The sequence below is a fragment of the Oryza glaberrima genome, chromosome 3, assembly GCF_000147395.1.
Source record: "Oryza glaberrima chromosome 3, OglaRS2, whole genome shotgun sequence".
Lineage (NCBI taxonomy): Eukaryota > Viridiplantae > Streptophyta > Magnoliopsida > Poales > Poaceae > Oryza > Oryza glaberrima.
Genome location: NC_068328.1, coordinates 504,665 through 515,541, shown reverse-complemented (window position 1 = coordinate 515,541; position 10,877 = coordinate 504,665). Strand labels below are relative to the sequence as shown.

Here is a 10,877-nt window from a genome sequence, read left to right as displayed (position 1 = left end):
AATCCAGAGATATGCCTTAAAACATCCTGTCAACCAACAAGTACCTGAGCAACGAAAGTGGAAACCCACACGTGCAACAGCAGGAATTTAAGCTCGACATCATCCATCAGATCATGCAGGCGTTTTTTTCTAAATCGAACCAGTGTGAGCCTGCTCCTCGCATGTGTTGCAAAACGCCAAACCATAGTGAGCTTGAAGTCCATATTATCCATTTATCCCCATGTGTACCAATAAAAATGAATTAGCTCAGATATTAAACATGGTTTTCATTAGATGTAGTCCTTACCCGGGTGTAAGCCATTTTCTTACCTTGCACTTAAGAAAAGATAGTGATCAATTCTGTAGAGCTATTTTTTCTCAAATAACTCCCTAAGTTGGGCAACGAATTGCCCAAGTTGTTTTCAAATGGCTTCTGCTGAAAAAACACCCTTGCTTTTTTTCTCCTTATTTACCTGATACATAACAAGTTAATTTCAAATCGTAGACACTATCTTTACAAATCATAGTAGTAATAAGGATACAATTATACAAAGTACCCACCGGAGATCATTTGTAGTGTACTATTTAACTGGGATCTTCTTCTTGTAAGCACCTGTCAAGTTTTCTCAATTTTCACATCCATGACACTGCGTCACTGTCGATGAACCATACTATAGGTCTTGGCTGTAACTTTGTCTTTCTCTAATCGAGATATTATGCTTCTGTAATTGAGATAAGAACACATGTCATTCCAGAGATGACATGGTAAAGTTTATTTTGATATCTGGAATCACCATGCCACAGTTTTGAATCAAACATATTAGAATCAAAGCTGGAGATGAACATGGTAAAGTTTACTTTGATATCTGAAATCACCATGCCACATTTTCGAATCAAACATATTAGAATAATGACAATTAAGCCATGGACATCAAGCAAGAGGTAATGGTTAAACCGGCAAGAGTTCAAATATTCTGATTGCATATGACGCTAGCTAGTTGTGATGAACATATCTTTACAAAATCTAGTTTGTCTGCCCGTGCTAACGCCACGGTGACAATTTGTAATGCAAATCAAACAACTCCCCCCCCCCCCCCGCCCCTCTAGCCCGTATAGCACTGGCCCTCCGTTTAGATCGTTAGGGGACGGTGAGGTGATTGGATTGATTTTTATTTTCTTGATTTTGTTGGATTCATAATTTTTGAACGATTTGGAAGATTGGATTCAAGGCTTGAAGAGAACGGTGAATAGCTGCCGGCAACTTCACCGACAGCTAGCAGTTGCTCGTCCAATGGAAGGTAAAGCCTAGGCTTAACTACCGTTTTATATGGGACGGAGGGAGTAATATATTTATGTGAGTACTTATCACTTAAACCACATTGCAACGGTAAACTCTGGTTTCAAATTACTTAGAGTACAATCACATAAATGCGTTCTCGAGTGTTCTCGCAAAATAACTATGGTTCAAACAAGTCCAGTCTTCTCGCAAAATATGCCAGGCAGCACAATCACAACCGGATGACCTGGTGGATGTTCCTAACTTCCTGTAGAAATGATTACTTAAAGTACAATCACATAAAAGTGTTCTCACAAAATAACTGGTTCAAACAAGTCCAGTCTTCTCACAGAATACTTCAGGGAGCACGATCACAGCTGGATGGAAGCTATTACCTGGTGGATGTTCTTAACTTCCTGTAGAAATGATCAAATGAGTAGGCAAAGCAAATTTAATTAGGTGTTTTGTTCTGAAAAAATGTTGAATTGAAATGACAGTAACAAAATAAGTTAAAAAATGTATCTGACATGTCTTCCAAGACGAAGCCATCTCTTCATAACTCCATGAACGGTTTCAGTTGAAATGGCGTTGGTTATCCCGCGATTTCCTGATGTGATAACTGCAGTGACACCACTCCTGCAAATTATCGGTCCGCCTGACATCCCAGGCATACCGACACAGTCCACTCGAAGTACTGATCCACGCGGCCCCCGGTCAATTTTTGACCTTCAATTCCAACATTAGCCGTGTTTAGTTAGTTTTCAAATTTTTTTAAGTATACGGACACACATTTAAAGTAATAAACATAGACTAATAACAAAATAAATTACAGATTCCGCATGTAACAACGAGACAAATCTATTAAGCTTAATTAATCCATCAATAGGAAATGTTTACTGTAGCCCCACATTGTCAAATCATGGCGTAATTAGGCTCAAAAGTTTCGTCTCGCAATTTACACGTAAACTGTGCAATTGGTTTTTATCGTTCACATTTAATGCTCCATACATGTATCCAAACATTTGATGTGACGGAATTTTTGGAAGTTTGAAGGGAACTAAACACAACCATTATAATTTTATAATTAGTTACACATGCCTATGTACAATACTAACATTAACTACCGAGGGCATGTTTAGTTTGCAAAAATAAAATTTTTAGGTGCCACATCGGATGTTTGACCGGATGTCGAATGGAGTTTTTGGACATGAATGAAAAAACTAATTTCATAACTCGCTTGGAAACCGCAAGACGAACCTTTTGAGCCTAATTAATCCGTCATTAGCACATGTGGGTTACTGTAGCACTTATAGCTAATCACAGACTAATTAGGCTCAAAAGATTCATCTCGCGATTTTCCCCTAACTGTGCAATTAGTTTTTTAATCTATATTTAATGCTTTATGCATGTCTCCAAAGATTCAATGTGATGTTTTTGGGAAAAAAATTTGGGGAACTAAACCAGGCCTAAAAAGTGAACCCAGTATACAATATAGGCCTTGTTTAGTTCACAATTTTTTTTCCTAAAAACGTCACATCGAATCTTTGGACACATGCATGAAGTATTAAATATAGATAAAAAAACTAATTATATAGTTTGCATGGAAACCGCGAGACGAATCTTTTGAGTCTAATTAGTCCATGATTAGCCATAAGTGCTACAGTAAACCACATGTGCTAATGACGGATTAATTAGGCTTAATAAATTCCTCTCGCGGTTTCTAGGCGAGTTAAGAAATTAGTTTTTTCATTCGTGTCCGAAAACCCCTTCCGACATCCGGTCAAACGTCCGATGTGACATTCAAAAATTTTCTTTTCGCGAACTAAACACACTCATATTATATAATGAATATTAGTCATAGATTTACTAAATCAAAAAAAGCTAGAATAAAATTTTACCATAAGATGCAACTGGTATTCTAAACCTTTTTAGCAGGCTATTGAAGAACTACTTACTTGACTAATTTAATTTATATATCAAATATTAACTTTCATATTTGATCCCTGCATGAATGTGTGACTTAGGGGTTGTTTAGATCTAGGGGTGTAAAGTTTTAGCATGTCACATAAGATATTATATAGGGTGTCATATGGGGTGTTCGGGTATTGATAAAAAAACTAATTACAGTATCAGTCAGTAAACCGCGAGACAAATTTATTAAGCCTAATTAATCCGTCATTAGCACATGTTTGCTGTAGGACAACATTGTCAAATCATGGAGCAATCAGGCTTAAAAAAGATTCGTCTCGCAAAGTAGTCACAATCTGTGCAATTTAGTTATTTTTTAGCCTATATTTAATACTTTATACATGTGTTCAAACGTTGTATAAAATTTTGGAGGTGAGATTTAAATATGCCCTTAATACAATAGGAGTAGAAGTTTAGAATACTTACCTCACTTGCCCAGGAGAAACAGCAGGGAAGTCTGCGAAAGCCAGACATGAGAACAAGCGCTCCGGGTTGCAGTACCCAAGAGCAATGGCCGTGCCTCCAATGGGTGCAATGGCCATGGGAGAGAATCGCAGTGCTGGAACGTGCTGACTCAACCCCTCCACTTGAAGGATGGCAATGTCACGGGACGACTCAGCGTACAGCAGGGTAGCAGGTAATTCCTCGATCTGTTCACTGTCGAGGTTCAGGAACCTTCTGATGAACAGCCTGTCTGTGGATGTCTGGAAATCTGCCACGACATGCTCGCAGGTGAGAACGAGACACCTGCCCCCTCTCGTCTTGAAGACAAACCCGGAGCCACAGGATCGGGATGTCTCACTGTCACGATTCGTTTCATGAATAATCATGAAAACACTCTTCCTTGAGCGCATGGCTTGATCACGGACACGTGGATCCGGATTAGTCTTTGTCATTCACTGCAAAACAAAAAAAATGGAGATTAATCGATTGTACTTAAAAGACTCATCAACATTAATAATTGTTAAACATGCATAGAGGAGCCAAATTTAATATTACTAATTTACTATTTTAGTATGCACAGGCGACCAAAATTCCACGAACATAGAAATTTAATTTTTGAACAGGAACTCTATATGCATCTTTCAACAGGAGCTAACCTAACGTGGTAACCATAGTACGGCTCGGCAGGCCCGTCTCAATTGGTCTACCGAAGGACTGCGATTGCATACGGCCCACACCCCTTGAAGTCTCCTGTCTCTCTCTCTCTCTCTCTCTCATGTTGCTTTAAATTTATTAAAACTAGCATAATGCCCATGCTTTGCTATGGGTAAACAAATTTCATACTTTTTAAATATATTCCATGATAAAACAAATCACAATAAAATAATTAAATAATTATGTACTTACACTACATTTCTTGATAAAACAAATAATAAAATAATTAAATCCTAACATTCACAGGCCTCTCACTTAAGCATCAAAGATTTCCAAACAATCAAGAATTTTCGGGCAAAAAAAGTGGCACGAACTGAGTCCAGAGCCAGACGATTCATGAATCGAACAACCCCTACCTTGCATCCTCTTATTTCGGCCCAGCACCTCCCCTCCCTCTCATCTCGGCACAGCATCTCTCTCCTCTCGTAACAGCACCTCCCCTCCCTCCCTCTCCCGTGGGCCACTTGGCCCGAGAGGCCCAGCCGTCCTAGTCTGTTATTATCCCTCTCTCGTTGCCAGGTGGGCCCCGCTACAGTGTCATCTTCAAGCTCGTGACCAGGGCGGCCTCCGCCATGGCCGCCATCCCCTCCTCTGAAACCAACGCAGTGCCCCCTAATTAAATCCAAGCCCGAAAACGGAATCCCCTCGAACACCCCCTCAACAAACATACCAGCCACCTGCCCCAGGCAGTGGCGCGCGCGTCGAAAATCCGAGCGTATCAAAATTGAAACCGAGATGGAGAGGGACAGCCGGACAGACGGATGAACCATGACACCGCCTCCCTAATGCAGCCATGGCATCGAGTTCTACTTCTCTCTAGAATCGAGATTATAGAGTGCCTGGCCCTAGGGTTTGGACGAGAGGATCCGCCAACCCTCAAAGGCCCGGCGCGTCCTCTAAGCATTAGCGAGAAGGAGAGAGAGGGAAAGAGGGAGGAGGAGGAGGAGGTTACCTCTGCCGGATTGATGGGGACGCGCGGGGACTGGAACGGAGGCGATCGGAAGTTCAACTGCAGCGCATCGTCTAAGAATTAGCGAGAAGGGGAGAGAGGGAAAGAGGGAGGAGGAGGAGGTTACCTGTCCCGGATTTGGAGAAGATGGGTAAAGCACGCAGTGGGATGGGAGTCTTTGTCTTCCCGTTGCTCTGAGCTTGTCAGGGGAGGCCGGGGAGCAGAGACGCATCCCGTGGGTGACGTTCGCACTGTCCTCATGGCGCGCTTCTTCTCCTCCCTTCTTTTTCCTCTTCGGGAGGGAGGAAGAAACCTGACAACGTGCGGGCCCACCAGGGATTGAGAGTACTCAAAAGAAATAAAAAACAGAGTCCATTTCTATGTCATCCATAAAGTGGGGTCTTCAAATTATGAAATTCAAATTTTATTCTTTCAACTGCAGATTCTCGAATCGTATTTTAACATTTTCTTTAACTCAACTGTGTATCTATCTATTATTTTAGTATAAGAACAATGCTTAGCGCTAAGATTAATGCCTGGCTGTGTTCTTTAGTAGGGTTGAAAACCCCTCCCTCCTCACGTAAAAATACGATTAATTAAGTATTAGCGTAAAAAAAGTCAAAAAAATAAATTAATATATTTTTAAAGTAATTTTTATATAGAAACTTTTTTTACAAAACGCATTAAGAAGCGTGTACGCACGAAAAAAAGAGAAATGTAAGGTTAGGAACTTAAAGGAAAGAACACAGCGGCTGCGTTCGTTGTGGGCAGTTGGGAACAAATCTTCTACGGGAAAACGGAGCGGTCTATTATCGTGTGATTAATTAAGTATTAACTAGTTTTTCTTTCAAAATGGATCAATATATTTTTTAAGCAACTTTCGTATAGAAAATTTTTATAAAAAACATATCGTTTAACAGGTTGAAAAGCGTGCGTGCGGAATATGAAGGAGAGGGGTTGGAAACACCCAGCATCGAACACAGCCAACATACTGCCAAAATTCTACCTTCCAAATCTTGCTTCTGGAAATCTCTAATGAGATTAAAGGAATATAACTATCTTACTACCTGATACCCTCCAACAGATATTGCATGTTTTGCTGAGCTAGTAACGATTTGTTTAGTTTTAGCAAACTAGCAATTTACCCGTGCTAACACTACGGTTGCAATAGTCGACCCAACGGCACAACGCTACTATAGCTGCACGCTTGCCTCCATGGAGAAAATACCCTCAAATTTTCAATGCAAATGTAAGCAGCAATACCAATATCAATATGTCATGTCTCACTGTATACACAAACGTTATGGTGCTTACATGCTTTTAACTTTCCTTTCGATCCGATGGCATGAAAAATTCAGCACCAGTAATCGGTGGTAAACAGCAAGTATGCCGGCACAAGACAGTCAAGATGAAACTCAAAACAATCGCCATCCTCAATATTAATTAATTTGTTCATTTCCATTCTGCTTGCATTACACCATAATATGGAACAAAATGAACAGAAAGATCATTGGTCAGACACTCAGACCTATAGTACAATTGCTGCACTCAAGAAAACACCTAAAACCGCTAACCAATTAAATAAAAAGAATCAAATATAACGAACTGAAATTCTATCCGGGAGCGCTGACGCCTTCATGCCGCTGGTTTTCAGATTTCATCATGTCGAGGGAGCAGAAGGAAACATAGAGTAGCCTTGTCTGATCTATAAACTAAGTGCATAGAGAGACAGAAGCTTTAGCAGATCCAAGTACTTATAAACATCTAGCAGAGGCACAGAGCTAGCTGAAGATTACCCAGGTGCAAAATTCAGCTCTTTGTTGGATTTGGAAACAGCAATAAGACAAGAATCACTTGCATTGAGCAATCTAGTGTGATATAAGGCGTAGAAACGAAATATTAAGGGGTGAATTAAGGAGGTTCTCAATTTTTTTTAAAAAAAATCCAACTTTTCAGGGAGTATTGCAAAGTGGATTGTCAAATCATTTGATCAAACTGGCAGAACCAGTCAACTAATTGATACTAAATCAACAGTTTGGCTATGCGATAAATACCACAGAAAGTACCTGTAGCACCCAATGGATTCCCCAAGAGCCATTGCACCTCCGTTAACATTAACTTTTGTAGGATCAAGTCCTAACTTCTTGCAGCAGTATACGTACTGAGATGCAAAAGCCTATGTACAAGAGCAAACAGATATATATTACCAGGCAGATCTGTTATCTAGTGGAGAAACTCCACGAATGGATGAAAGTATACCAGACACAAAAAAAAAGCTAGTATACCACATTAATCTCGAAAAGGTCAACATCATCTATTTGAAGACCAGCAGCTTTCACTGCGACACTGCCGCAGCGATGGAAACAACAGGACCAACACCCATTACAGCTGGATCAACTCCGACTGCTGCAAAGCTCCTACGACATTTCCACATTCTGAATTTCTTAACAAAGTTTTGCGACAGTTCCATATGCCTATTTGCTTTCATGACAAACAAAGGAAGATCGAACCACCTTGTTAAAATTAAACAAGGGACGACTAACCTTAATTTCTAATGCAACCCAACAGAAAGAGTATAAGATATTAATCCCTGTACAATCATCATATTTAATAAAAAAAAAAGTGTCCTCCTTTGCATAGACAATGAGGTTCTTGCAGCTATAGCATCCTAAGGACAATTTAGAGCACACATCTGAAATATAAAACTAACACATGTCAATTCTCTTACAAAAGATTGATTATATTTCCCCTGATTAACAGTTTTAACAAGGTGCAAAAAGGAGGGGATCTAAATTTTGTTATTGAAGTAAATTTCGCACATTTAGTAATACAAGTAATATTCAAAACACAATTTAAGTGTGATGGATTGACTCAGGACTTAAGTGTCTTCAAATATTCTCAGTAATACTTCCAGCCTTCAAATTCATTAGTTTTATTTATGGTGTAACATATATGCTAGGAGTAAAATTTTTCACGGTTAAATGCATGATAAAACCATTGGTAATGTTCAGTTGGAGTGACAATGTTGAGATCAGCCAAATGGGGAAAATGAACATCAATACCCTTCATTGGCCATTTGACATTGAGAAGAATATGTGCAAAATATCCGGTCATATCAATCACACAAGGAAAACAGAAATACCATATACTGCTACTGTGGTCAGTCATTATATTTGTGCTAGATGTATTTTTCACGCATAAGGACCAGCAAATTTATAGTGAAACTGGCCAAAGTGATAAACGGCAAGTCAAACTCTGATACAACGATTATTTGAAACATACATTGATGTTCAGAAACTCGCGCTATCATTCATACAAATAACATGATGTGTTTGTTCGATATCTATATTGTGTTTTTTTACTGTCAAATATTACAAAACATGACAATTTATTTATACTATGTTGAACGGAAATCATGCAACCGAGGGAGGCACGGAATCACCTAATCGAAATATTCAAGCTAATAAAGTATCTATAATGAAATTGTTAAATCCGTTTAATTAGTAAAGATTTGGAGAATAAAACATCAGAAGTTCTTGATTATGAATATGGTACCATGTATAGTGAATTCGAAGCTTATAAGTAGTGCCATGCAATGAGCATGATCAGAAATGCTATGTGATAAATGCTAAGCAAACAAATGCCATGCTTTATATTAAAAGTATAACAAAGAACATTGAGCTTTACTTCAGCCATATTACAGCACTCACCATCTGACGAACATGCTTCAGGAAATTATACTCATATACATCACTTGATATTTTCCCATACATACAGCTAGATGGATCAAGTTAGAATTCAGATCAACCATAAGACTTGTGAAATGAATTATCGGATCAAGGACTTTCTGATTGTGCAAATATACTAATAAAGGGTCGGATACTCATATACATTCCCATACATACAGCTAGATGGATCAAGTTAGAATTCAGATCAACCATAAGACTTGTGAAATGAATTATCGGATCAAGGACTTTCTGATTGTGCAAATATACTAATAAAGGGTCAGGGAACAGAACTGTATTCGTCCGTAGGGCCACAGCCCCTAATATTCACATAAGAAAAACATGTTGATATGCTTCAGTTCGATGATCCCTTGTCCCTATTCTACTGGTGGCCATTTCATATTCCCTACAGTTGACATTATCATGATCATATCAATATATCATATTAATCCACCCAAGATTCCTAGCCAAGGTGGCTCCCATGATCTAACTCACCCCTGACTCCCATGATCTAACTCACCCCTGCAATACTCATAGCATAACAATACATAGAAGAAAAACTTATGTACACATCCCAGCTCAGGTAAGGTGGACTTTTGTGACTCAGTAAATACATGCACAATTGAAAACGGATCAGATTCACGTGGTTTATATTGTCAAGTGCTATCCCTGGTGATTTAAGCTTACCTTCAGCATCATTGCCATAGCATAGCACTATACAGTCTTAAATGAAGCATCATCCATGCCATGTTGCTATCTGATTATCAGTTTATCACCTGCTAACTACTCCCTCTTGTAAAAATATATATGTGTTTTTAGGCACCTTTCTTCTTAAATATTTGATATAACACTGGCAATTGGGGTGATCTTTTTAAAAATTATGTGTTTTTCTGAATTCGTGGGTTTCTACAACGTTTTTACTCCTAAACTCCCTTACTTATCGCTAAGCGTAGTGTTACACTACGCATAGGCTAAATGTGCACAAAATATAGGCTAAACCATGGCAAGCAATGCAACTATTAATTTGGGTTTGTTTTTCTATCATCGAACAAAATCTTTCTTTGGGGGTTATAACTTATACGCGGCAATAATTTTGTTTTCGATACTGAATAGTGATTTAAAAAATGATTAACGATAAGAAAACTGACATTACTTGCTTTATTTTTAAGATACTCAGATCCCCTTCCTATATCGCTCTACACGCATCATATAGAGAACCAAGAAAACGTTGTATTGGCTGCTGAGTCAATATATCCACATAGGGTACCCATGCCAAATAAGCAGCATAATTGCCGGTATGTATATTTCCCAATGCGATTTGACGTTTGGCAATGAAATGTTCATTATATATGTAAATTTCAGTGCGCTTTTCACACCTGAGAGGACTCTTTGGCGACGGTGAAGATGGCAGCGGTGGAGACGCTCCTTGTCAGCCCGCCACCAGGCCGAACCCAGCACGTGCCTCCGACGCGGCACCAGACACGGCTATGAGGCGGTCGTGGAGGGGAGAGAGGGTGATTGTTGCAAACCGCGATCAGGTGGCAACAGAGGGGATGGCGGCGAACGTCGCTACAAAATCATGAAAAAGGGAGAAGTGTGATCCAATATGCATTATCCTTAATCCTTTAGACAACAAAACAGAAACCTAGTTCAATCTAGTTCGCTATAACAAATTACATGCACAATTAAGCGTTCTTTTAGTATTATCAACATACCAATTTATTTCTTCAAATCACAAGAGGGTTTACCTCCTTCATCAGTCAAAGAAATCATGCTTACCTCATAGAGTGGCTACAACGAACAAATCATAAAGTTTGCCTTG

General features: G+C 39.2%; 1 protein-coding gene across 2 annotated transcripts; it reads right to left on the bottom strand.

The window, feature by feature from the left end:
* Window positions 1-1,366: 1,366 nt before the first annotated feature.
* On the bottom strand, window positions 1,367-5,535 carry LOC127768469 (uncharacterized). 2 transcript variants are annotated; one of them, XM_052294050.1, is made up of 6 exons: window positions 5,458-5,535; window positions 5,334-5,390; window positions 3,650-4,122; window positions 1,783-1,981; window positions 1,651-1,671; window positions 1,367-1,523 (listed from the first exon to the last, which is right to left on the bottom strand). In XM_052294050.1, exons 3-6 carry the CDS (start codon window positions 4,117-4,119, stop codon window positions 1,488-1,490), a joined length of 726 nt encoding a protein of 241 aa, XP_052150010.1. In that variant the 5' UTR covers window positions 4,120-4,122; window positions 5,334-5,390; window positions 5,458-5,535; the 3' UTR covers window positions 1,367-1,487. The 2 variants fall into 2 exon arrangements, with proteins under 2 accessions (XP_052150010.1, XP_052150011.1); XM_052294051.1 differs by lacking the exon at window positions 1,651-1,671.
* Window positions 5,536-10,877: the final 5,342 nt, after the last annotated feature.

Coding starts and splice junctions, on each gene's coding strand:
- LOC127768469 (XM_052294050.1), bottom strand. CDS start 4,119: ATGACAAAGACTAATCCGGATCCACGTGTCCGTGATCAAGCCATGCGC. Junction 1,982..3,649: donor GTTTCTCCTGGGCAAGTGAG/GTAAGTATTCTA, acceptor TTGGAATTGAAG/GTCAAAAATTGACCGGGGGC. Junction 1,524..1,650: donor AAGTTAAGAACATCCACCAG/GTAATAGCTTCC, acceptor TCATTTCTACAG/GAAGTTAGGAACATCCACCA.